Raw genomic sequence first — 25,567 nt, 5'->3', positions numbered from 1 at the left:
ATTTAAGAAGCAATAAAACTGGCCTTCTTTGGACTAGTTAAGTGTCTGGAGCACCAGCATTTGTGGGTTCGATTACAGGCTCAAAATGGCCAGAAACAAAGACTTTCTTCTGAAACTCGTCAGGCTATTCGTGTTCTGAGAAATGAAGGCTATTCCATGCGAGAAATTGCCAAGAAACTGAAGATCTTGTACAACGCTGTGTACTACTCCCTTCACAGAACAGTGCAAACTGGCCCTAACCAGAGTAGAAAAATAAGTGGGAGGCCCCACAACTGAGCAAGAGGACAAGTACATTAGTGTCTAGTTTGAGAAACAGACGCCTCACAAGTCCTCAACTGGCAGTTCATAAAATAGTACCCGCAAAACACCAGTCTCAATGTCAACAGTGAAGAGGCAACTCCGGGATGCTGGCCTTCTAGGCAGAGTTCCTCTGTCCAGTGTTCTTTTTCCCATCTTAATCTTTTATTTTAATTTGCCAGTCTGAAATATGGCCTTTTCTTTGCAAATCTGCCTAGAAGGCCAGCATCCCAGAAAGGAAAGTTGCCATTGTTAATTCCAAGTTTCCTCAAGAATGCTACAGGTACTTCCAGGGAGTTTGTATGCAGTATGTGTCAATGTGCACACGGGCTGGTTTGAGTGAGGGCCGCCTGAGCGTGCTCCAAGCGGTGTATCTTTCAGAGAAATGCTATAACCGTATGACTGGGGAATGATCTCGACCCCGAACCTGGCTTAGCCACTGTAGTCTCAGTCATTTTACTCATACCAGTAAATTAAAGAATAATACATTATTTGTGATTAGAAAACTTATGAGAACAATACAACTTTCAGCACACAAAGTCCATATTGTGAGCACACTGCCACTATGGGACAGTTTGGTTGGCGCAACGTACGACAGTCTCGTTTTCCAAATTTTTTATTTTAGTAGCGTGAATCGTTCCTGTTCACACCAAAGTGAAGAGTGAAATAATTGTAGGTATGAATCCACGCCTCATGCTTATCACCTGTGGAAGACGGGGCTTCCAGCGAGGCACGGATTTCATTGGCCTTGTCAGGCGTGATTGTAGTTCCTTCAACTGAAGTCGCTAGGGTGCGACTCCCCATAGTAATACCAAAGTTGACTTAAGTGAACTACACTACATGACCAAAAGTATGTGGAAATCTACTCCTTTGCAGCCTGAATAGAGAATGTTTTATGTACGAACCAGTCCACATGGGATACCAGTTTTAGCAGGATGCGTGCATTCCCTTTGGACAGTAAGATGAAATGAGTCAACATCGCCATGGGCTACATTTTGCGTAAATCATGCACTGATATCAGTGCAAGATATGTGCTGAAGTTTGAATTATCTGGGTGCGTCTCTAGTCAGGATTCCGGTCTTCTCACTAAAACTTCTGTAGTAAAGGTTACTTGTCGGTTGTTTTGCTCTACGACCCTCACAAGCTTCACGGGACTCGTCTGAAGTCGGTACCACTGATGTGTCAACTTCTGTCTGTAGTGTCCGAACGGTTTGGGCTATAAACTAATCGAAAGCAGATAGTCTCACAAACACGTACATGCTCTACAACACTCACAAGACTCATCTGAAGGTAACCCGGTACCAGTTTTAAAAATGAATGGAAGTATGGAGGTACTTTAGTGGCAACAAAAAAACAGATAAATATGGGTAAAAAAAAGTATTATATCTCTCAGATTTAGGACAGACACTTCAAAACATACTTCCTTTCTAAATTGTTTTTATTATTATTATTATTATTATTATTAATATATATATATATATTTTTACATTTCTGAATTTTTTATGATTATACAGATAACAGACAGAGCAGGTAGATGGCAGAAGACACACGGATCCCCTACCAAATCAAACCCACCCCAACCTCCCCATGCTCAAGTTCTCAAAGAGGGTGTCGAGTAAGGTAGCATTACCAGCGGATTCCGAAGTGTATAATTGTGAGTAAATGTTATGAAAGCATGAATTGACCTCTAAATGATCAATACATTTGATACCCAGCTCATCAGTTATCTCAGGTATGGTTTGATTTGAGGTTCTCTGACGCAGCTGGTGTGCTTGCAATTTCCCTGATTTCTCTCCATGTTCATCATTTTTGTGTCAAGATTTATTAATTTGATTTTCAGCTTTGTCGAGTTGAAAGAAGATAAAACTCTGTCTGAAGTGTCAAATGTTGTTTTCGTAAATCTATGGATTAATAGTGTGAATATGTCATATCCAAATTCTAAGATTTTATTTGTAGGTTCCCCTAGGCGTTGAACATTGGACTTCCTTAATCCTGCGCTGTACTAAATAATTTGGCCCCTTAGATAAGCCTTTGTTGATTCCCATACTGCCGTAGGAGACATTCTAGGGGTTTGATTAAACTCGAGAAATAGCTCAACTGACATGATAGAAAAGCATATAAGGTTTCCACTGATAGCAGTAGTGAGTTAAGCCGTCAAGGGCGATAATTAGAATGTGTATTTGGAAGAAGTAGTTTCATAGTAAGAGGAGAAGGATCCGAAATGACTTGGTAATCACACTCCGTGATAAGTGGCAGAAAAGTATTGTCTAGGAAAAAGTACTCTATACGTGAGAAGGTCTTATGAACTGGTGAGAAAAAATAATACTAACTAGCTGTGGGATTGCAGAAACCCCACGCATCAGATATGCCATATGTCTTAAGAAATAGCTGAATTGTGTTTACTGTGTTTGATGAAGATGATACCTTAGAAGAGCTACGATCCAGACTGGGCGACAGTACACCAATCATATCACCACCAAGTATTCGGTGGTGTGTGTCCATATCTGTGAAGTATTCGGTGGTGTGTGTCCAAAACATTTGTGAAGAATGAAATGTTATCCCAATTTGGTGCATACATGTTAGCCAAGATACCAGGTGTATTATACAGTAGTCCTACTAGAATAATGACACGGCCTGCTGAGTCTGACTCTACACTTGACATTAGGAACGGTATTTTTGTACTAATTAAAATGGCTGCTCCTCTAATTTTAGAATGAAAATTGGAATCATATGATTGACCGATCCACCCTCCTTTAAAACGGCAGTGGTGCAAAGATATCCACACCTAATGTGTTTATGGTGGGGAACACTAAACCTATCGCTTACAGAGCCCCACTGAAATAGTGAAAGATTTAAAACAAGTTGCGCAAAAATAAATAAATAAATAAGAAATACTTATTTTACAACCCAAAACTAGGCTGTTTTAAAAGAAAGAATAAAACATTTTATAAATCACATCTTACAGCAATACCACTAAGTTAGCAGCAACGTCTTTAATGAAATGACGTGACCTAATAATAGAACTGTGCTTTATCTACCCTGGATACGAGTACTGTCGAGAAAAATAGAAACGAGCAGCTTCATGGTAATAAAATGAAACGTAAAAAAAAAAGGAAAATTAGCTCACCAGAACTAAGGCACTAACGTTGCCTAATAATAACAATATCAACTGACACCACTGGCAACACTATACAGTATCTACAAAAGAGAGACTGAGTCTGCAGAGGTAAACACATCCGTCCATTACCCTAATTGCCAAATAGGTGAACATTCAGCCATTTGCTTCATCTGACCATGGTAGAATGTTCGACTTTATGACGGCCATAGTCTTCGATGCCATTGTATGTTATACAGAGCCGGGTAGGAAAAGCCACACCATACCCAAACGTCAGTCTGTCCACGGAGCAGACTCTTGACATCATTAAAAGCAACACGGTCACAAGCAAAGCTGGGGGCATAGTCCAGGAAGATAGATTATGGGTGCTCAGTTGCATCGAAGTGGGACAAATTCTCTGACACGCCGACGAACATCATACAATGCTGATAGTAGTGCAGTTTAGCCACAATGAAGCAAGGTTTTCCGCCAGGCTTACTTGCTTGAGAGTCCCGATGTGAGCGGTCTACAAGGACGTCTTTATTCAATTTGAGGGCTTCCTTCAATAACTTTGAGACCGATGAAGTAGAACTTGAGCCCGGGTCCTCAGCTACCCCCATGATCCTGATATTGGATCTTTGCATATAATCTTGTAAATGTATGCATTGTTCCTTAAGGCTAGCCACATCAGTTTCGAGCTTCTTAACCGTGGTTTGTAGTGTAGTTGTGTCGTCTGAGCATGGGGACAAGTTCCATGTCGGAGACAGTTTGTATCCAGTTCAGTACGAACCATTGCCGTATGCTTTGCGAGTTCATTCTTGACTGCTTGTAACTCCGACTTAATAAAAATGAAAGTCCTCATTGAGTTCCGACTTGAGTGTAGATGAAATGACCGCTCTGAGGGCAGCAAGAATCTCGGCCTTCGAATCCTTGGTGTTCATTTTTTTCGCAGAGCCGAGGAGCCGCTGCTCCCACTTGTTGAAGAACTCGAGCTCCTCGTCTTGGGACTAGTGTTTTCTCTTTTGTCAGTGACTCAGCTGAACTTAAACTTTTGCAGGTTATACGCCATTTACACATTAAAACTAAAATAAAAGTTGGGCAAAGTAAGGCTGCGTTTTCTAGTTCTTTAGCGGGTCAAAGCACAAAGAAACTATTAAATAAATGCAATTGGCCTACTCCATGGGTTGCTCACTAGCGCCCCCCCCCCCCCAAAACAAACTTCTGACTTTACAATCTGTTTTACCATGTATGAATATTGAATGAGTTTCTATGGGCTAATGGCAGTAAGAACAAATTCTCATTCTTTTTATCAAATAATCCCCCTACACAGGAAGAGAACATAAAATACTATTACTAGAGAGGCTGAAAGCTTGAAGCTGATTGGGTTACATTTACTCAGCTCTCCTCCAATTCGAGTGCAGAGGAACACAGGAAACAGGAAATAGCAGGGTGGCTTAGGTCACAAGGCTAGCTGAATAAGAGGGTAATGTCTGGAGTGTACCTGGAAAAAAACAATGAAATAAGATGGCAACAACCAGGCATGAACCCCAATTATCCATTAATATTTTGTTTGTAGATGCTAAGTACTGATATAAAGAGTGATGAATTATCCTGGTTGTTATGTAGGAACATAAAGAACTATCAATAATAGAGGGTATACTTATTAAGAATGTACTTGGAACTTTCACTTGTGCCTTATGTGGACCATCCTAAAAACGTCCCTTTTAGGTCTTTGCTTGTAGCTGCCTTTTGTCTTGTTTCCGATTACTTTCCTATCATTATACAGTTATTTCAGCACTGTACTTAAGTACATATTATGTACCTTACCTGTTACTTAATGCGTAGGCGTAGTTTCACCATATTGTTTCAGTGTACCTATGGGGCCAAGACACTGTATTCTAAAGCAACGCTCTGTTCCCCTGTAAATTACTATTAGATTCCTTACTACTTTCATCAGTTTGTGTGCCTTACTGTTTCTTCCTGGATAGTTTCCCCATAGTATCAGTGTAACTGCGGGGCCTTGACACTGTATTCTAAAGCAATGCCCTGTTCCCGTGTAAATTACTATGACCATTGTTTCAGTGTAGCTTACTTTCTGTACAGTTTCACCATAGCTTCAGTGTACCTATGGGGTCTTGACACTGTATTCTAAAGCAATGCTCTTTTTCCCTGTTATTGTGTAAATTACCGTTATTGTGTAATTTCTGTTTTCTTCAGATTTTCACAGATAGATTAACACTACAATAATAAATAATGAAGATACTATTTTCCTAAACGGAACTACATTAATAGGACAGAATACAGTTGTTTATTATTTAAATGACTAGCAAATAGTTTCTACATAGCACAAGAAACACCAATAATCTACCCTGATAGTATAGGGTGCACGTATTTATTTTGCTTCGTGTAGCATACAATAAGTCATCAGTCCTCATAGCAAAAAAATAGCATTACCATAGAACTAAATGTGGCAATTTTCTGAATGAAACCAACAACTTTTTTGTTGGCTGTCTATGGCACACCAAGACTGCCAGACTGTGGTTGGCATTTCGGGCAGCGTCCAGTTTGTCCTTGTAGTTCTTGTTGATGTGAGGCCTCAGCATTTTTCTCTACTGTGTGGTGGAAGGAGGCAGAGAAACTTGGTTTGCTAGACAGGTTGAATTTACCACTCTGGGTCCTATGCTGGGCCATAGACTTCACCAGGGCTTCTACGAAGTACCACGAGTACTGCAACAAATAGGGATGACACACTTTACACATGAACTTAAACACACACACTCACATAAGGAACAAAGGCAGCAGTGATTTACTGTAATCAAATCAAGTTGATCAAATCAAAATGTTATTGGTCACATAAACATATTTAGCAGATGATATTGTGGGTGTAGCGAAATGCTTGTAATCTGCATAATCAAAAATAATACTAGAAAGAAAGTAAAACAGAGTTCCTTACGCAGTTTGTTGCTGGTGAGGAAGTAAGTGGAGGGGTTGAGGTTGGCTGTCATGGCTTTAGCCAGCTCCTCATGGACAATCTGAGGGTTAGGGACCCCACTGGCTGAGTTCGGCTCTGGCTTGAACACAAACTGGAGCGAGACACCAGGGGCAGAGAGAGCCACGGTCACTTAAAAGCTTTCAATGATAAATATGAGATCAGCACGAGTGATGAGGTGGTATATGTCTATAGGTGTACGGCTAGTTTAGTGTAGAGATTGTACTGTACCTTCACATAGGACCTGAGGTGATGTTCCAGTCCCTACTCGTGAGCTACAATATGAACCATCACTCTGGAAATAGAGGAAACAGCCAGTATTAATCTTAGCTTTCAACCTATTTAAAATATCAAGAAAGTGTACAGTATTATATAGAGCCATTATTGCATGGAACTCTCTTCCATCTCATATTGCTCAAGTGAACAGCAAACCTGGTTTATAAAAAAAACAGATAAAGGAACACCTCACGGCACAGTGCCTCTCCCCTATTTAATCAAGATATTGTGTGTACGTATTGATATGTAGGCTACGTGTGCTGTTTTTACATTTATGTGCTGTATTTCTATCCTTGAGCTGTTTTTGTCTGTTAATGTTCTGTGATATGTCAAGTTTCATGTTTTGTGTGGACCCCAGGAAGAGTAGATGCTGCTTTCACAACAGCTAATGGGGATCCTAATAAAATACCAAACATTTTTGTTGCTGTGTTGTTATAATATCTTGCCGATGCCACTGTGTGCAGAATGCTTACTGGCATTTGGAAATAGCACGGAAAGAAGAGATCCGGACACAATGTGGATACGGTAAATGTAAGTGTCGACACAATGTGTTTGAAATTCCATGATCAGAACTACATGATCAGAATACAAAAACTGCATTAACTGTCAAGTTATGAAATGCTTTGAAAGGCTGGTCATGGCTGACACAACAGTGGTAGGCCTGATCACCGACAACGATAAGACAACCTATAGGAAGGAGGTCGGAGAGCTTAACATGGGGTGCAAGAACAACAACTGCTCCCTCAACATAATCAAGACAAAGGAGATGATTGTGGACTACAGGAAATGGAGGACTGAGCACACCCCCATTCTCATCAACGGGGCTGTAGTGGAACAGGTTGAGAGCTTCAAGTTCCTTGGCGTCCAAATCACCAACAAACTATCATGGTCCAAGCACACCAAGACAGTCGTGAAGAGGGCACAACAAAAACTATTCCCCATCAGGAGACAGAAAAGATTTGGCATAGGTCCTCAAATCCTCAAAAGGTTTTACAATTGCACCATCGAGAGCATCCTGACGGGTTGCATCACTACCTGGTATGGCAACTGCTCGGCCTCCGACCACAAGGTACTCCAGAGGGTAGAGCGCATGGCCCAGTACATCACCGGGGCCAAGCTTCCTGCCATCCAGGACCTCTATACCAGGCGGCGTCAGAGGAAGGCCCTAAAAATTGTCAAAGACTCCAGCCACCCTAGTCATAGACTGTTCTCCCTGCTACCGCACAGCAATCGGTACTGGAGCACCAAGTCTAGATCCAAGAGGCTTCTAGACAGCCCCCAATCCATAAGACTCCTGAACATCTAATCAAATGGGTACCCAGACTATTTGCATTGCCCCCCCTCCCCCAAGCTGCTGCTAGTTTCTGTTATTATCTATGCATAGTCACTTTAATAACTCCACCTACATCTACATATTACCTCGACACCGGTGCCTCTGTACATTGACCGGTACCCCCTGTATATGGCCCCGCTATTGTTATTTACTGCTGCTCTTTAACTATTTGTTATTCTTATCTCTTACCCTTTTTTGGGGGCAGGGTATTTTCTTAAAACTGCATTGTTGGTTGTAAAATGTTCAACCAGAGGGAAAACAACTCTGGACCACCTTTACTCCACACACAGAGACGCATACAAAGCTTTCACTCGCCCTCTAATTGGCAAATCTGACCATAATTCTATCCTCCTGATTCCAACTTACAAGCAAAAATTAAAGCAGGAAGCACCAGTGACTCGATCAATAAAAAAGTGGTCAGATGAAACAGATGCTAAGCTACAGGACTGTTTTGCTGGCACAGACCGGAATATATTCCGGGATTCCTCCAATAGCATTGAGGAGTACACCACATCAGTCATTGGCTTCATCAATAAGTGCATCGATGACGTTGTCCCCACAGTGACTGTACGTAATACCCCAACCAGAAGCCATTGATTACAGGCAACATCCGCACTGAGCTAAAGGCTAGAGCTGCCTCATCCAAGGAGCGGGACTCTAACCCAGAAGCTTATAAGAAATCCCGCTTTGCCCTCCGACGAACCATCAAACAGGAAAAGTATCAATACAGAACTAAGATCGAATCGTACTACAACGGCTCTGACGCTCGTTGAATGTGGCAGGGCTTGCAAACCAGTAACACGAGCCTACCAGACAAGCTAAACTACTTCTATGCTCGCTTCGAGGCAAATAACACTGAAACATGCATGAGAGCACCAGCTGTTCCGGAAGATCGTGTGATCACGCTCTCAGCAGCCAATGTGAGGAAGACCTTTAAACAGGTCAACATCCACAAGGCTGTAGGGCCAGACGGATTACCAGGATGTGTACTGCAAGCATGCTGGCAAGTGTCTTCACTGACATTTTCAACCTCTCCCTGTCCGAGTCTGTACTACCACCATGTTTTAAGCAGACCACCACAGTCCCGGTGCCCAAAAACAGGTAACCTGCCTAAATGACTACCGACCCGTAGCACTCACATTGGTTGGTCATGGCTCACATCAACACCATTATCCCATAAACCCTAGCCACCCTACCCACTCAATTTGCATACCGCCCTAAAAGATCCACAGATGATGCAATCTCTATTGTACTCCATACTTCCCTTTCCCACCTGAACAAAAGGAACACCTATGGAAGAATGCTATTCATTGACTACAGCTCAGCGTTCAACACCATAGTGCCCTCAAAGCTCATCAACAAGCTAAGCACCCTGGGACTAAACACCTCCCGCTGCAACTGGATCCTGGACTTCCTGACAGGCCGCCCCCAGGTGGTAAGGGTAGGTAACAACACATCCGCCACGCTGATCCTCAACACAGGGGCCCCTCAGAGGTGCGTGCTCAGTCCCCTCTTGTACTCCCTGTTCACTCATAACTGCACGGCCAGGCACGACAACACCATCAATAATTTGTCCAATGACACAACAGTGGTAGGCCTGATCACCGACAACGACGAGACAGCCTATAGGGAGGTCAGAGACCTGGCCGTGTTGTGTCAGGACAACAACCTCTCCCTCAACGTGATCAAGACAAAGGAGATGATTGTGGACTACAGGAAAAAGAGGACCAAGCACGCCCCCATTCTCATCGACAGGGCTGTAGTGGCGCAGTTTGAGAGCTTGAAGTTCCTTGGTGTCCACATCACCAACAAACTAACATGGTCCAAGCACACCAAGACAGTCGTGAAGTCTCCAGCCACCCTAGTCATAGGCTGGTCACTCTGCTACCGCACGGGAAGCGGTACCAGAACGCCAAGTCTAGGTCCAAGAGGCTTCTAAACAGCTTCTACCCCCAAGCCATAAGACTCCTGAACATCTAATCAAATGGCTACCCAGACTATTTGCATTGCCCTCCCTCTTTTACACCGCTGCTACTCTCTGTTGTTATCATCGATGCATACTCACTTTAATAACTCTACCTACATGTACATATTACCTCGACTAACCGGTGCCCCCCGCACATTGACTCTGTACAGGTACCCCGCTGTATATAGTCTCGCTATTGTTATTTTACTGCTGCTCTTTAATTACTTTTTACTTTCATTTCTTCTTCTTATTATTATTATTACTTATTTTTTTACTGCATTGTTGGTTAGGGGCTTGTAAGTAAACATTTCACCTGTTGTATTCGGCGCATGTGACAAATACAATTTGATTTGATTTGTCACAGACACACCCTTACTGATTTGGTGAGTAGTACAGACCTGTGTGTAGACACTCAGCAGGGACCAGGTGAGTTGACACCTAATAATGGCTTCCCTCCACCAACCCATTTAATCACTGGACCAGAATGCTGAAAAAAAAACATAGTATCTAAGGAACCCGGAAAACAGCTAAATCTTTATTGAGGCTGAGTAGAGACCATTACTGGTCGGAGGCAGTGGGTTACATGGATGACATTTAAATGTGAATCACTCAGAATTCTATTATATTCCCTTCCCGTCCCTTCTCTGTCCTACCTTCCCCTCTCCTACCCTTACCTTGATGATGCCCTCGTGGATGCTGAGATATCCAGGCGGCAGGTTGGAAGCACGATCTTAATCTGAGGGGGGTAATACACTGTTATAATATAAGAGATTCATATGTTTTAATAATACTCACTGTGATTCTATTCGTGTGCAACACATTCTTCATACAGTAATGATACAGTAAAGACCCAATCATTGAATACCAAGTGCTTTGTCCATACATAAAGTACCTCTTCATAGACCTTTGCTGGTGATGTAAGACTGCAGCGAAGGCCTGCCTGGTGAAGAGGTCCACCTGGTCGCCTGTAGATAGACTGGAACCATGACATAGAGACGACAGGGTTAATATAGATACACTGGAACAGAGACAGAGAGTGGGGTTGTGTTCATGTACATATAGAAAATGGGACAGTGTTTGCAGAGAGCAGCCAAACCCTTGTCAGGCTACCTGACCTGTCTCAGCTGGGGCTTGTTACCCTGACTTGTTAACCCCTAATTTCATACTTCAAAACATATTCTTCATAACAATGAATTAGCTTAGGTAGCCTATATAGCTTACAACCTGGTTTACCATTTATTATTTAGATTATTTTGAACCATGGTCATAACATAGCCTGTGTGTCAATTGATCATTTGTACAGATCAAAGTCTTAACAGTATGATTACAATTAGCCTTTTATTTAACTTGTAACATTGCCTTTAACCCCAATGGTGGAACACGAGACAGAGGGAGGAAACTGACAAGAGGAAGTAAACAGAGACGGCATGCATGATCATTGACTAGAAAACAGCACATAAATCAAACAACGCACAACAAATGATTTGGCTAGCTAGCAAGTAAGCAGAGCAGAGCTAAAAGCATTTCTTGCTTATTTTTATCAGATAATGTTCCAATTTCTTACCCTCACACCAGTCGGGAAAGAGTGTTTTGTCCTGCCAATACATTGTCCTCTTTCATCCCTGAATGAAAACAGTTTGAAAAATATGATTTGTCATTAGCTGCCTAGCAAGATCACCAATTCAGGATTTTAAAACGGTGCATTCCTATATCATTGACACATTCCTGAATATACAATTAATTGTTCATAGTGTAAAAATGACAAGATCACCTGGTAGCTAGCTTGGCTAGAGACCTGACTCTGCGTTATGTCCTAATGATTGAATTTAACCATCATATGAAAGATTAACATTTTTAATGTAATTTGTTGAATAAATAAACATAATACTCACATTTCACAATGTTTATTCTTCTCAAAACATTTCTTCTTCTTCTATGGTATATGGTGATCGCACAATTTAATGTGCATCCCACCAACTACCGTGCGGGATGGAAACAGGATTCCTAAAAATGGAACAAACTAGCAAAAAACTAGCAAACTCCAAAAATAAATAAATAAACTAAACTAAACTGTCCATCTGCACACACTTGAAACATTGCCAAATCCTTTACAATTCTTATACTGCAATGGTTTGGGGATGAAAGCTCTTACAGTGTATCTTACAAAACTAAGCTTCACATACGTAGGTATTTGCTCTTTACCAAAAAAACAACAGGGCCGACAGACCTTTTTCTTTTTCTCCATTCACCCTGTGGGTCTGACGGCGGGCACCAACCACACTAGGAATTCTCTTCAGGTATTGAACCTGAACATCCGTCGTTACCCCTGACATGACTCCTTTGATGGGTGATCTACTCCGAAGTTTAAAACACAAAACTTCTATTGTCCAGATGTTATATATATATTTGACTTTTTACCCCTTTTTCTCCCCAATTTCGTGATATCCAATTGCTAGTGACAGTCTTGTCCCATCGCTGAAACTCCCGTACGGACTCGGGAGAGGCGAAGGTCGAGAGCCATGCGTCCTCCGAAACATAGCCCTGCCAAGCCACACTGCTTCTTGACACACTGCACGCTTAACCCGGAAGCCAGTTGCACCAATGTGTCGAAGGAAACACCGTACAACTGGCGACTGAAGTCAGCGCGCATGCGTCCGGCCCGCGACAGAAGTCTCTAAAGCAGTGGGACAAGGACAACCCGGCCGGCCGGCCAAACCCTCCCCTAACCTGGACGACGCTGGGCCAATTGCGCGCCGCCTCATGGGTCTCCCGGTCGCAGCTGGCTGCGGCACAGAACCAGGGTCTGTAGTGACGCCTCTAGCACTGCGATGCAGTGCTTTAGACCGCTGCGCCACTCAGGAGGCCCTGTCCAGATTATTTTAAGGCTCACTGCAATCTTCCTCTGTTCTTCATAAATACAATTAATCCAAATTAAACAATTCCAGGTCACTCTGACAAACTCCACTTTTCTCAGTGCATACTTCACCATTTTCGACACCTCAAACGGGTCTCCCACATATGCACCCTTACTCAACAAAAGCATCCCAACAAGAAGCGATTCCTTATCATTCACATACGTATCCTCCACTCCCATTTTAGAGTCCATTCAGAACATTCGTCTTCACCAACTTTATATGATTAAATATGAAACTATTTGTGAAAAGATTAAATGTGATTTTGTGGCAACATTATGGCAACATGATGGAACCACCCTCCAAGGCGAGTGCTTAAAAGAACTTGCTGAAGAATTAACATACAGACCAGAAAGCATGGAGCGGTGGCTACATGTTGAAATGGTTAAAAATTACAAGACCAATATACGTGCAGCGCGGGCTGAAAATGTTGAAATGGTTGCAATTTAAATACAGACCAGCGTGACCAACAGCGTGAGCTGAACGTTAATGTTTAGAAACTCTCCACGCGAGTGAAGAAGATAAAGACTCGGAACATTCAGTCTGCAGCTGTTTAAGTACTGTCAGTCTAGTAAACTCGACCCAAAGACCACCGCGTGTGTATATCTGAAGGATCCAGTCTAACGAACACTCAGAGACAAAGAAAGCCTACTACAACTACAAAAGACATTGTTACCTCTGGTGGACAAACCAGAGACTACTGTCGAATGACTCCCCATAGACGGACCGGGCGATGTCAACAGAGAGCAACGACAAAAACATACAAGCATAAATATATACATTGCAATTATTTTCGATTGAGCAGTCATTCATGTGTAATGTATTCACATTCCCATGAGCATATTTTTCCAACTCTCTGTCTCTCCCACTCTTTCTGTCCCCACCCCTTTCACGGTGTAACAAGCCATCATATCGAGTTAGTCCACTAGGGACTTTTCATTGCATTATGTTAGAAATCAATTCAACCTATACTGTTTGTGTATGTCTGTGTGATTATTTAGTTAGTAAATAAATAATTAAACCAATTTGTGCATCTTTGAATCATTATTTAGACTAGGGTTCCTGCAGATATCCAATAATTTTGCAATGTTAGAATGAGACTGATATGAGATAATACTGATTAATGGATGACTGGTATGATAATGATACATTCTAATATATTCTTGAGTTAATTCGGGAAACAGTAACTCATAAAACAAACTTTTTCCATGGTGCCCCATGTTACTAATGAGTTCATTGTTACATGATTAATTTAATAATGTATTAATTCAACACAGTTAATTGATTTGATAAAATAGCCATCAACACATTAATGGTAGTCATGTCACGACACTATCATGGTCCATACACACCAAGACAGTCGTGAAGAGGGCACGACAATGCCTATTCCCCCTCAGGAGACTGAAAATGTTTTGGCATGGGTCCTCAGATCTTCAAAACGTTCTACAGCTGCACCATCGAGAGCATCCTGACCGGTTGCATGGTATGGCAACTGCTCGGCAGAAGACCACAAGGCGCTACAGAGGGTACATCACCGGGACCAAGTTTCCTGCCATCCAGGACCTCTATACCAAAAGAAGGCCCTAAAAATTGTCAGACTCCAGCCACCCCCAAACCATAAGACTGATGAAAAGTTAAACAAATGGTTTCCTGGACTATAAGCATTGACCTAGACCTTTTATATTCTGCTGCTACTCGCTGTTTATTATTTCCCCCTCATCAATCTACACACAATACCCCATAATTAGAAAGTGAAAACAGGTTTTTTTAAATGTTGGAACAGAAATACCTTATTTACAAAGTATTCAGACCCTTTGCTATGAGACTCGAAATTGAGCCCAGGTGCATCCTGTTTCCACTGATCATCCTTGAGATGTTTCTACAACTTGAGTCCACCTGTGGTAAACTCAATTGATTGGGCATGATTTGGAAAGGCACACACCTGTCTATTTAAGGTCCCACAGTTGACAGTGCATGTCAGAGCAAAAACCAAGCAATGAGGTCGAAGGACTTGTCAGTAGAGCACCGAGATAAGATTGTGTCGAGGCACAGATCTGGGGAAGGGTACCAAAATATTTCTGCATCCTTGAAGGTCCACAGGAACACAGAGGCCTCCATCAATCTTAAATGTAAGAAGTTTGGAACCACCAAGACTCTTCCTAGAGCTGGCCTGACTGAGCAATCGGGGGAGAAGGGCCTTGGTCAGGGAGTTGACCAAGAACCCAATGGTCACTCTGACAGAGCTCCAGAGTTCCTCTGTGGAGATGGGAGAACCTTCCTGAAGGACAACCATCTCTGCAGTACTCTGCCAATCAAGGTTTTATGGTAGAGTGGCCAGACGGAAGCCACTCCTCAGTAAAAGGAACATGACAGCCCGCTTGGAGTTTGCCAAAAGGCATCTCAAGGACTCAGACCATGAGAAACAAGATTCTCTGGTCTGATGAAACCAATATTTAACTTTTTGGCCTGAATGGCAAGCATCACATCTGAAGGAAAACAGGCACCATCCCTATGGTAAAGCATGGTAGTGGCAGCATCATGCTGTGGGGATGTTTTTCAGCGGCAGGGACTGGGAGACTAATCAGGATTGAGGGAAAGATGAAAGGAGCAAAGAACAGAGAGATCCTTGATGAAATCCTGCTCCAGATCTCTCAGGACCTCAGATTGGGGTGAAGGTTCACCTTCCAACAGGACAATGGCCCTAAGCACACAGCCAGGACTACGCAGGAGTGGCTTCGGGACAAGTCTCTGAATGTCCTTGAGTGGCCCAGCCAGAGCATGAACCTGACCGAACATCTCTGGAGAGACCTGAAAATACCTGTGCAGCGACGCTCCCCATCCAACCTGACAGAGCTTGAGAGACTCTGCAGAGAAGAATGGGAGAAACTGCCCAAATACAGGTTTGCCAAGCTTGTAGCATAATACCCAATAAGACTCAAGGCTATAATTGCAGCCAAAATTGTTTCAACAAAGTACTGAGTAAAGGGTCTGAATACTTATGTAAATAAGTTATTTACAGTGTTTTTTTTATACATTTCTAAAAATCTGTCTAAAAATCTGTTTTGCTTTGTCATTATGGGCTATTGTGTGTAGACTCATGAGGGGGGGGGGGAAATATGTAATACATTTTAGAATAAGGCTTTAACGTAACAAAATGTGGAAAAAGACAAGGGGTCTGAATACTTTCCGAATGCATTGTACATGTACATATTACCTCAATTACCTTGACTAACCTGTACCCCCGCACATTGACTTGGTACCGGTACCCCCTGGATATAGCCTCGTTATTGTTATTTGTTGTGTAACTTTTTTTCACTTTAGTTTATTTAGTTAATATTTTCTTAACTCTTATTTCTCTTAACTGGACGACTTGTAAGTTAACGACTTGTAAGTTAGCATTTCACAGTAAGGTCTACACTTGTTGTATTGTGCGCATGTGACAAATACAAATGGATTCATCACTCTTTATATCAATATTTAGCAGCAACAAACTCACTTTTAATGAGTAATTACCACGTTCTTACCTGGTTGTTTCTGACTTGCGTCGCTGTTGTTTCCTGGTACTTTCCGGAAGTTAAACTCTTATTTCAGCACTGTATACTAAAGTGCTACCCATAAATGTTATGTTGCATCTGTGTTCAGGCTATCCTGAATATGCCCAGTCCGTCTGATTTAGTTAAATAAAAATGTATCACTTTTTTTGTAGCGCTATCCAGGCTTATCCTTATCATTTAATTTCTGCACGCATAACCTTGACTTTCCCCTAAATCATGTAGCCTATGAATGTCACTGGCAGACGTGCATGAAAAGTTATGCACACATGCAGATCAAGTTCAGATTTGGCCCTGAGAGTGTACTACTTTACTACTGTACTGTATGTCCTGATGAAGTGGAGAATAGAGAAAATGTCATTTTCTGAGGAGAATGATACCATGTTTCTGTGTAGACATGAATGTGTTTTAGGTTGTAGATTCTCTTAAAGGGTTCCTTACTTGTTGAGGGCATTCTTCAGGTACTGCTGCAGCCACTTGGTCTCGGGGTTGATACACACCTCCTTGTGGTTCTTCAGCTTGGCACTGCAAAGAGAGAAAATAGAGGGATAAGATTAATTGAGAAAGAAGAAAGAATGAGATTGATAGCTTCTGGTGCCCTGTTCCATTCCAGCACACTGGAATACCTAATTAATCATGCACATACACACACACACACACACACACACACACACACACACACACACACACACACACACACACACACACACACACACACACACACACACACACACACACACACATACACACATACACACAAAGATCTCATAATGTTGAGCAGTATCAGACCCTATCAGTTAGGAGTAAGAGGAAAGACAGGCCAATTATTTAGAGCTGCTATTAATGTTTTCCTGTAGAAAACAAAACTGCATCCAATTCCCAACCCCCCACACACACAATTTTTCACGATACGCTTCCTATGGATGTGTCTAATTATGTGTGCATGGCTTACAGAATAGACAATGAGAAGGCTATCAGAAGTGTGTGTGTGTGTGTGTGTGTGTGTGTGTGTGTGTGTGTGTGTGTGTGCGCGCACCCCTCAGGGGCTCCGTTCACTGGCCGTCAGCTCCATGGGATTGATGGTGTGGAATGTCCAAAAAAGAAGGAGAGACCTGTCACCACTTTTAAAGGTCCGGGGAGTGTGTGTGTGTGTGTGTGAGAGAGAGAGAGCGATTGAGTGTATATGTGTGTGTGTGTGTGGAAGAGAGAGCGAGAGAGAGAGTGTGTGTGTGAGAGAGAGAGAGAAGAGAGAGCGAGAGTGTGTGTGTGAGAGAGTGTGTGTGTGTATTTGTGTGTGTGTGCGTGTGTGTGTGTGCGCCTCAGGAGCTCCTTTCACTGGCTGTCAGCTCCATGAGATTGATGGTGTGAAATGTCCGACCAGAAGGAGAGACCTGTCACCCCTTTTAGTGCATGATCTTGCCTATAACCGGTGCATGTTTGTGTTGGCGAGGTACTCACATCACTTGGAAGGGGCAGTTGGGTGTGTGTAGGAACTTCAGTTCTCGGATGTTGCGCTGGGGGACGGTGTTAACTGTAGAATGACACCAGCACCTCTCCATCATACTGATGGGCTTAGCTGAAGAGGGGGTAGAACAGAGAACATGAATATAATATACAGTATCATTAAGAGACAAGTGGAGAACATGAAAACTCCACCTCATTTTGTCAGAAACCAGGAGAGAACACAAGGCCAAGTGAAAAAATACTGTCAGAGAGGAGCAAGGCCCCCACTGTCAAGTAGAACAGGAACAGCATTGATATTATCCTACACTGTAAGACTTTTCGGTAATTTCAACAGTAAAACACTGTAGAATGCACTGTAAAATACCTTAAATGTGTTTTACAGAATTGATGCTATATATTGCACTGCATTTTACAGTGTTATACAATAAAACTAAAAGCAGTATTATTTATTTATAGTAAATTAAATACAGTACCCTACAGTATTTATGGAGCTCCTAAAACCTTTTAACCACTACTGGCGGCACGGTATTGTTGTTTCTGGCTCATTAACATATTAACAGATCTGCCTTGTAAGAGGCTCAATTTGTTGCACCCGTGAGTGAGAGTGCTGTACCAATTTAACTGATACGTGGTAGTGTCAGTTAAATTGGATGTGTACAGGGGACAGATTGGAGTGGCAGCAAGTCTCAAACCTTTAATGGTTGAGTATTTGCCATGTCTTTGGTCTGTTTTGGCTTGTGCTCACTGCAAGTTTGGAAGCCTTTAAACTCAGCTACTGCTCTGGTTAATCGTTGGGCATCATTTGAGTTTGGGCATCATAATCGTTGGGCATCATTTGAGACAGTTCATTATCATTTTTTTACATTTTCAATTTGACTTTGTTTTCACCAATCTAACTGCATAATAACAATGGTAAGCGTTTATTAGAAAAGTACATCTCTATGTAGCCTAGGCCTATTCACAATACAGGTGATTGTATAATAAATAGGAGTGTGTGCATGCATTGACTTATTGAGCTTATTTTGGCTGATTTCATGGGGCTACAGATGACAAACAATGTGTTTAGCTTCCATTTGGGACTTATTTTATTGTAATGATCAACAACATTTGCATAGAAGTAGAATATTTTATAAAAGTCACCCCGTAAATGTGTTCAAACTGGTACACCTGGCACCTACTACCATACCCCGTTCAAAGGCACTTAAATATGTTGTCTTGACCATTTACACTCTGAATGGCACACATACACAATCCATGTCTCAATTGTCTCAAGGCTTAAACATCCTTCTTTAACCTGTCTCTACGCTGATTGAAGTGGATTTAACAGGTGACATCAATAAGGGATCATAGCTTTCACCTGGATTCACTTGGTCAGTCTATGTCTTGGAAAGAGAACGAGTTCCTAATGTTTAGTACATTCAGTGTATATATATTCTGGACTCTGACATTACCTGTTCAAAAATTTCAGTATTTTTTTTCTATTCTTTTCTTTTTGGATTTGTGTGTATTGTTAGGTATTACTGCACTGTTGGACTGAGGAATTTGCAGACTTTTACCGTCTCCACTCCTGTAGGCTGTCTCGCCATTGTTGGTAATCACTACCACTGTTGTGTCGTCTGCAAACTTGATGATTGAGTTGGAGACTCAAGCAGTCATGGGTGTACAGGAGGGCCTGAGCACGTGTTGAGGATCAGCGTAGAAAAGGTGTTGTTGTATACCGTCACCACCTGGGGTTGGCCCGTCAGGAAGTTCACGACCCAGTTGCACAAGGCGGGCTCAGACCCAGGGCCCCGAGCTTAGTGATGAGCTTGAAAGGCACTATGGAGAAGGTTAAGCTGTAGTTAATGAACAGCATTCTTGCATAGGTATTCCTCTTGTCCAGATGGTATAGGGCAGTGTGCAATGTGATGGTGATTGCGTCATCCGTGGATCTGTTGAGGCGGTATGCAGATTGTAGTGGGTCTAGGGTATTGTGTAAGGTGGAGGTGATATGAGCCTTAACTAGCCTCTCAAAGCACCTCTTGATGACATAATTTTAGTTAAATTACCTTCGCTATCTTGGGTACAGGAACAATGGTGGACATCTTGAAGCAAGTTGGGACAACAGACTGGGATAGGGAGAGATAGGATATGTCCGCAAACACTCCATCCAGCTGGTCTGCATATGATCTGAGGACGTGGCAAGGGATGTCGTCTGGGCCGGCAGCCTTGCGAGGGTTAACACGCTTAAATATCTTACTCAGGTTGGCCATGGAGAACGAGAGCTGCTTCGGCGGCACTGTGTTTTCCTCAAAATGGGCGAAGAAGGTGTTTAGCTTGTCTGGGAGCAAGGCGTCAGTGTCCGCAACGTTTAGAATCTGTTATTGTCTGGAATCCCTGCCACATACTTCTCGTGTCTGAGCTTAAGAATTGTGACTCCCCTGTCTCTCTACTGACGTTTTGCCCGTTTGATTGCCTTACGGAGGGCTTAGCTGTACTGTTTGTACTCATCCATCCACTCATCTCATTTTTGGTTAGGATATTATCATCACAGTGGGAACAACATCCTCTATGCACTTTCTAAATGAACTCTGTCACCGAGTCAGTGTATACGTACATTTTATTCTCAGATATGCGGTTTCCAGGTTGCACAAAGGTCAGTGTAGTTCCTTGAGAGATGTCGTGGTGTCAGCATGAAACATACACCTCCACATTTTAAGGCAATCTCATTTCTGGTCGAAATGCTGGTGACTGATTGACTGATCTAATATCCCAAAGTTATTTTCGGCTGTAGGTAATAATGCAATAAATATCCTGAGCAAATGTAAAAAATAACAACAAATTGGAATAATATTCGCTAGGGATATGAAATCTAACGTGGATCCAGGCACAACTGTCTTCACCGGCATTAACGAATGAGACGCCAAAATATCCAAACACCTTTTTGTCCAGCACTTGGACTGTAAATGCATCGCATGCGATATCACAACGGCTGTTCGCCACTTGACTGACATTCAGCCTTCCTGGATCAGATAACGATGTGTGAAAATATCACGGCGTAGCTAATCACCTGGACACCAAATGCGCATCCAACAAGTATTACACTAATTGTTGAAGAACCACGTTAAGAACAGTATTTGTTTAGGTTTTAAGCATCAAGGTAAAGTGACTCTTTTGGTTTTAAGCATTCCATTTTGAAATCGCATTTATTAGGGTTGTTTCCCCCCCCATAACATAAGGAGACATGAAATGTTACTTAGTTACACTGCATTTCTGAGAGCGCTATACAAAAAAAACCTCAGACAGCTAGATCTAGGATTCTTACAGGGTTCGAGTTATTGTAAAATATAACCATTAATGCTTAATATATGAAATAACGACAACTGACACTTTTTATGCCACACGTTTGTGAACAAATCCGTCAAGACACCAAACATAATAAAGGGTTAAACATAGGTTTTTAATCAACTTGTTAATTTTTTATGACTATAGCTTATATCTTAATGTAATTACATGAAAAAAATTGGCAGATTATTAGTGGTCCAGTGTAGGAAATACTCAATGGAAACCATGTTTATAAATAGACCCACATGCACGCACTGCTGGAGTTGTCGTGCCCTGGTGGTGTTGCTTTACGCACAACGAGTAGACTATAAATGCTTTATAAATGCCTAGGCTACTTGTTATTGCTGCTCATGGGGAATATGACACTAAAGATCAATTCAAAAGGGCCATTCATTTGAACAGATTATTTGAAAATAAAATGATTTTCATATGCTATTTGAAAGTGAATGTGGAACTAGCCAATGAATCATCCAAATAAAGCATGTTTAACCAGAAGCACTCTTTCAATGATTTTAAACTAGATGTAATAAATAACATAAAATAGTTGACATTCTATTATTAATTGCACCACGTGATCAGGAAAAAAAGAATTGTGCTAGGGCCACTACAAATCAAAATGCATGCTAGGGTGTCTAATAAAAATGCATATTTTGACCAATTGGTAAATCATGTTAATTTTGTAGATAAAAGTTATTAGACTTTTTGCAATTGCATTTATTATTGGCGCACGAGCGTGTTTGTCTGTGTGCGCCATCGCGCGCATGTTCATTTTGTCCACTCACATCAGACAGATCAGGACACGCAGGTTGAAATATCAAAACAAACTCTAAACCAACTATATTAATTCGGGGACAGGGCGAAAAGCATAAAACATGTATGGCAATTTAGCTAGCTAACTTGTTGTTGCTAGCTAATTTCTCCTGGGATATAAACATTGGGTTGTTATTTTACCTGAAATGCACAAGGTCCTCTACTCCGACAATTAATCCACAGATAAATGGGTAAACCGAGTTTGTTTCTAGTAATCTCTCCTCCTTCAGACTTCTTCTTCTCCTTTGGACTTTATATGGCGGTTGGCAACCAACTTTAAAAAGTGCATTACCACAACCGACTGGAGTGTGGACCTCAGTTCATCTTTTAATTACCTATGTGGGTATATGCTCCTAAAAACCAATGAGGAGATGGGAGAGGCAGGACTTGAGGCACATCGAGCATCACAAATAGTTATGTGTGGGTGCAATGACTGAATAACATGTATGTACATTTATTTTTGCAATGCTCACGCTGGTCAGCATGTAATTTGTGGTAACAACAAAAGGCAACATGAGGCAAATGTATTCAATCATTTGAAGAAGAATAACCATCCCCTACATTAAGAAGATTGCATGGTATAAAAAAAAAAACGCCAGACAGCAGCAAAGTCCCTCTGCCACGACCAACCACCTGCCTTAAACAAGCATTGATTGCAAATGCGTTTTTAAGTGTAAGGTAGGGAGAAACATCCGATAGACATTTAGAAATCACAGAGGTTAATACCTATCACATAGCCAAAGACATGGTCCTTATTACACAGTCTGCAAAGAGGGCGTCAAAAGAATGATAAACAAGCTGGACAGGAGATACAAGATTCCATCTTGCACATATTTCTCCCAAGTAGCTATCCCAACAATGTACAATAAAATTAAGGGTGAAGTTGAAACATGTCCCGTTAAATAACTGGACCAGATTCCAATGTTTTGGACAGAGGCTGCATCTTGAAATTGGTAGGCTCCGTGTTAAATGTTTTTAAGGCACTTTGACTTAAAATGTCAATTATAATGATTGAAATTACATAATTACACAATCATAAGCTTCCTATTGCATCTGCAGCCTATGGCTGCCTGAATAAATAATTCACTTAGGTTATTTAAGATCTCATAATGGTAAAATAGGAAATAGGAACTCATAATGTTATTCATTCATTAATGAACAACTGCTGCGCTTATAGCACTCTATATTTTGATGATCAAGTTAAAAATGTATGTTTGTTAGTATGTAAGTGTAATAATTCTATATATTATCATATGTAGCCTATAACAATGTTAGAAATTATTTGTTTAATTTGGTTGTGTATTCAGTTAGCACAGCATGTATTCATTCATATGATCTAATTTTAGAAGTGATGTTCTCTACCCTGATACTTGTCTGAAGGAATTACAACATTTTCACCCAAGTTTTTGAAAATCCCAATTCATAATCGCAATTGCAATATCTGGCCCCAAAAAATAATCGCAATTACATATTTTGTCCAAATCGTGGAGCCCTAGATGGAGGCTGTGCGAGAAAAAGGCTACTTGGCAGGCTTACTTTACTGTTAAATGTGTCCTTTTTTTCTAGAATCCGCAGGCCATAAAACAATATAGAGGCAAGATAGATATCGATTTTGAGACATGACATGTAGTATTTTCATATTTTAGTATATGCATTTCATATTAATGCGAAATTCCTGTTATTTTTTGAAGATCTCCCACAAAAACAAGCATATCTCTGTGAAATGTCAACGGAGCATTGAGCGTACAGCAAGCTTTTTATTTTCAAAGACTTATACGTTTAGTTCAGCTCATGTCATGCTAATTTAGATTTTTTTTGCGACACGTGAAACTTTGAAGACAACCACCACAACACGTAAGAAGTTGCTGCAATAAAGTTGCACGGTTGTATTAGGTTACGAAATTCGACTTTTTGGGATGCAATGTTAGAGAAAGACCACACTGAACTATTCAGAACACGAATAACCATATTTCTATATGTAAAATGTATTTTATAACATAAGGAACATTTCATCACCAAAGCGCGTTTGTGAACACCCCCATAACATGCATTATCGAATTCGATGTAGCTCAAGCATGGTGTAAACTAGGCAGACCGATTGAACAACGTATTATTATTATTATTATGAGTGGCAAATTTAGCAGAAATCAGCAGCTGCACGTCTCACTAAAACAGCCGCAGAACATGGACACACACAGAACCGCCCCGCGGGGCTATAGAAAACCTCCACATAATGGTTTATTTGAATAACGAATAACAGATATCATAGCTAAACTCATCCAAAGTAGCCTACCTTGTGCGAAAGGAACGTATGTCGCCACAGCAAGCACAGACATAAACGCCAAGAGTTTCAAATCCATGATGAACGATAACGATACCGGTAATCCGTTCAGTGTAGAGTCCAGAGCACACTGTGACAGTGGGCGAGTGTGTCGGATTGTTGAATTTATGTATGGTGCAATGGGGACAACGGGAAAGTGGGAGTGTCTGACGATGAACAAATTAAGTGGAAATGAATGTGGATTTGATATATGACCCCCTGAAAACCGAGTTTCCTCTAGATCTCTGGATCTAAATCAAAGTGGTACGGAAATCTGGGCAAACTTCCTCTGCCTTAACCTCAGGCTGGTGGCATGATGGCAAATTCTGTATCTTTGACTTTGGGAACTGGAATTAATAGTGTTTAGCGGGACAGTGCATTTGTTAAGCCTAGTGAGATAGGGAGAATAAAAAAAGTGACTCATAAATTAGCTATGCATTCTGCTCTGACTTTTATATGGTCGCTGCGTTCAGAGCAATGGCAGGATTCATTTGTACATGTTTATATTTGGTCACGGTGTGTTAACTTCTCCCAGAGGCCTGCATCACCCCAATTTAACTAACAGACAAAACATGGAGATGGAAAACACACCAAGCCCCAGACTTATATTACAACACGTGTGCCAGTGAATAGACAGAGAAGATATAGTAACCACAGAAAGAACACATGGTCATGTTAGAAAGGAAATATCTGGGCTATTCTCAGTTTAAGTGAATCCCTAAACAATTGTCTTTACCTCAGCCTGGAACTAATTCCAGTTAGGGTTGAGGTGAGAATGTGTGTGTGTGTTTCTTGTGTTGTGTTTGGAGGTGTTTTATTAGTGAGTTTAACAGGATGCAGATGTGAAGTCCACTTCCAGACATTTGGCTTTAGCCCACCAGAGCAAGTGTGTGTGTGTGTGTGTGTGTGTGTGTGTGTGTGTGTGTGTGTGTGTGTGTGTGTGTGTGTGTGTGTGTGTGTGTGTGTGTGTGTGTGTGTGTGTGTGTGCGTGTGTGTGCGTGCACATGTATTTGTGTGTTTGAGTTCCCTTAACCCCAGAACTCTCAGTGGTACCATGGAGACAACAGTATGTGTGTGTGTGTGTGTGTGTGTGTGTGTGTGTGTGTGTGTGTGTGTGTGTGTGTGTGTGTGTGTGTGTGTGTGTGTGTGTGTGTGTCTGTGTGTGTCTGTGTCTGTGTCTGTGTGTGCGTGCGTGCGTGCACATGTATTTGTGTGTTTGAGTTCCCTTAAC

At 41.6% G+C, this 25,567-nt stretch overlaps 1 protein-coding gene and 1 long non-coding RNA gene across 3 annotated transcripts in view; both read right to left on the bottom strand.

The window, feature by feature from the left end:
* Positions 1-24,502, bottom strand: part of LOC139409203 (stromal cell-derived factor 1-like) — a 32,338-nt gene extending 7,836 nt beyond the window's left edge. For both annotated transcript variants that reach the window (XR_011634379.1, XM_071154029.1), the window contains exons 1-3: positions 24,310-24,502; positions 17,877-17,994; positions 16,860-16,943 (exon numbers count right to left, since the gene is read on the bottom strand). Coding sequence is in view for 1 of the 2 variants with exons in the window: in XM_071154029.1 (XP_071010130.1) it covers positions 16,860-16,943; positions 17,877-17,994; positions 24,310-24,376 (269 nt within the window). In the remaining variant the exon portion in view is untranslated. The remainder of the gene's footprint in view (positions 1-16,859; positions 16,944-17,876; positions 17,995-24,309) is intronic.
* On the bottom strand, positions 5,939-6,799 carry LOC139416651 (uncharacterized). Its single transcript, XR_011635112.1, has 3 exons — positions 6,612-6,799; positions 6,345-6,474; positions 5,939-6,118 (listed from the first exon to the last, which is right to left on the bottom strand). It is a non-coding gene; the product is annotated as an uncharacterized lncRNA (long non-coding RNA).
* Positions 24,503-25,567: the final 1,065 nt, after the last annotated feature.

This window comes from Oncorhynchus clarkii, chromosome 1, assembly GCF_045791955.1.
Source record: "Oncorhynchus clarkii lewisi isolate Uvic-CL-2024 chromosome 1, UVic_Ocla_1.0, whole genome shotgun sequence".
Taxonomy (NCBI): Eukaryota; Metazoa; Chordata; class Actinopteri; order Salmoniformes; family Salmonidae; genus Oncorhynchus; species Oncorhynchus clarkii.
Note: the sequence above shows the minus strand (reverse complement) of the source record. Positions and strands in the feature narration are given on the sequence as shown.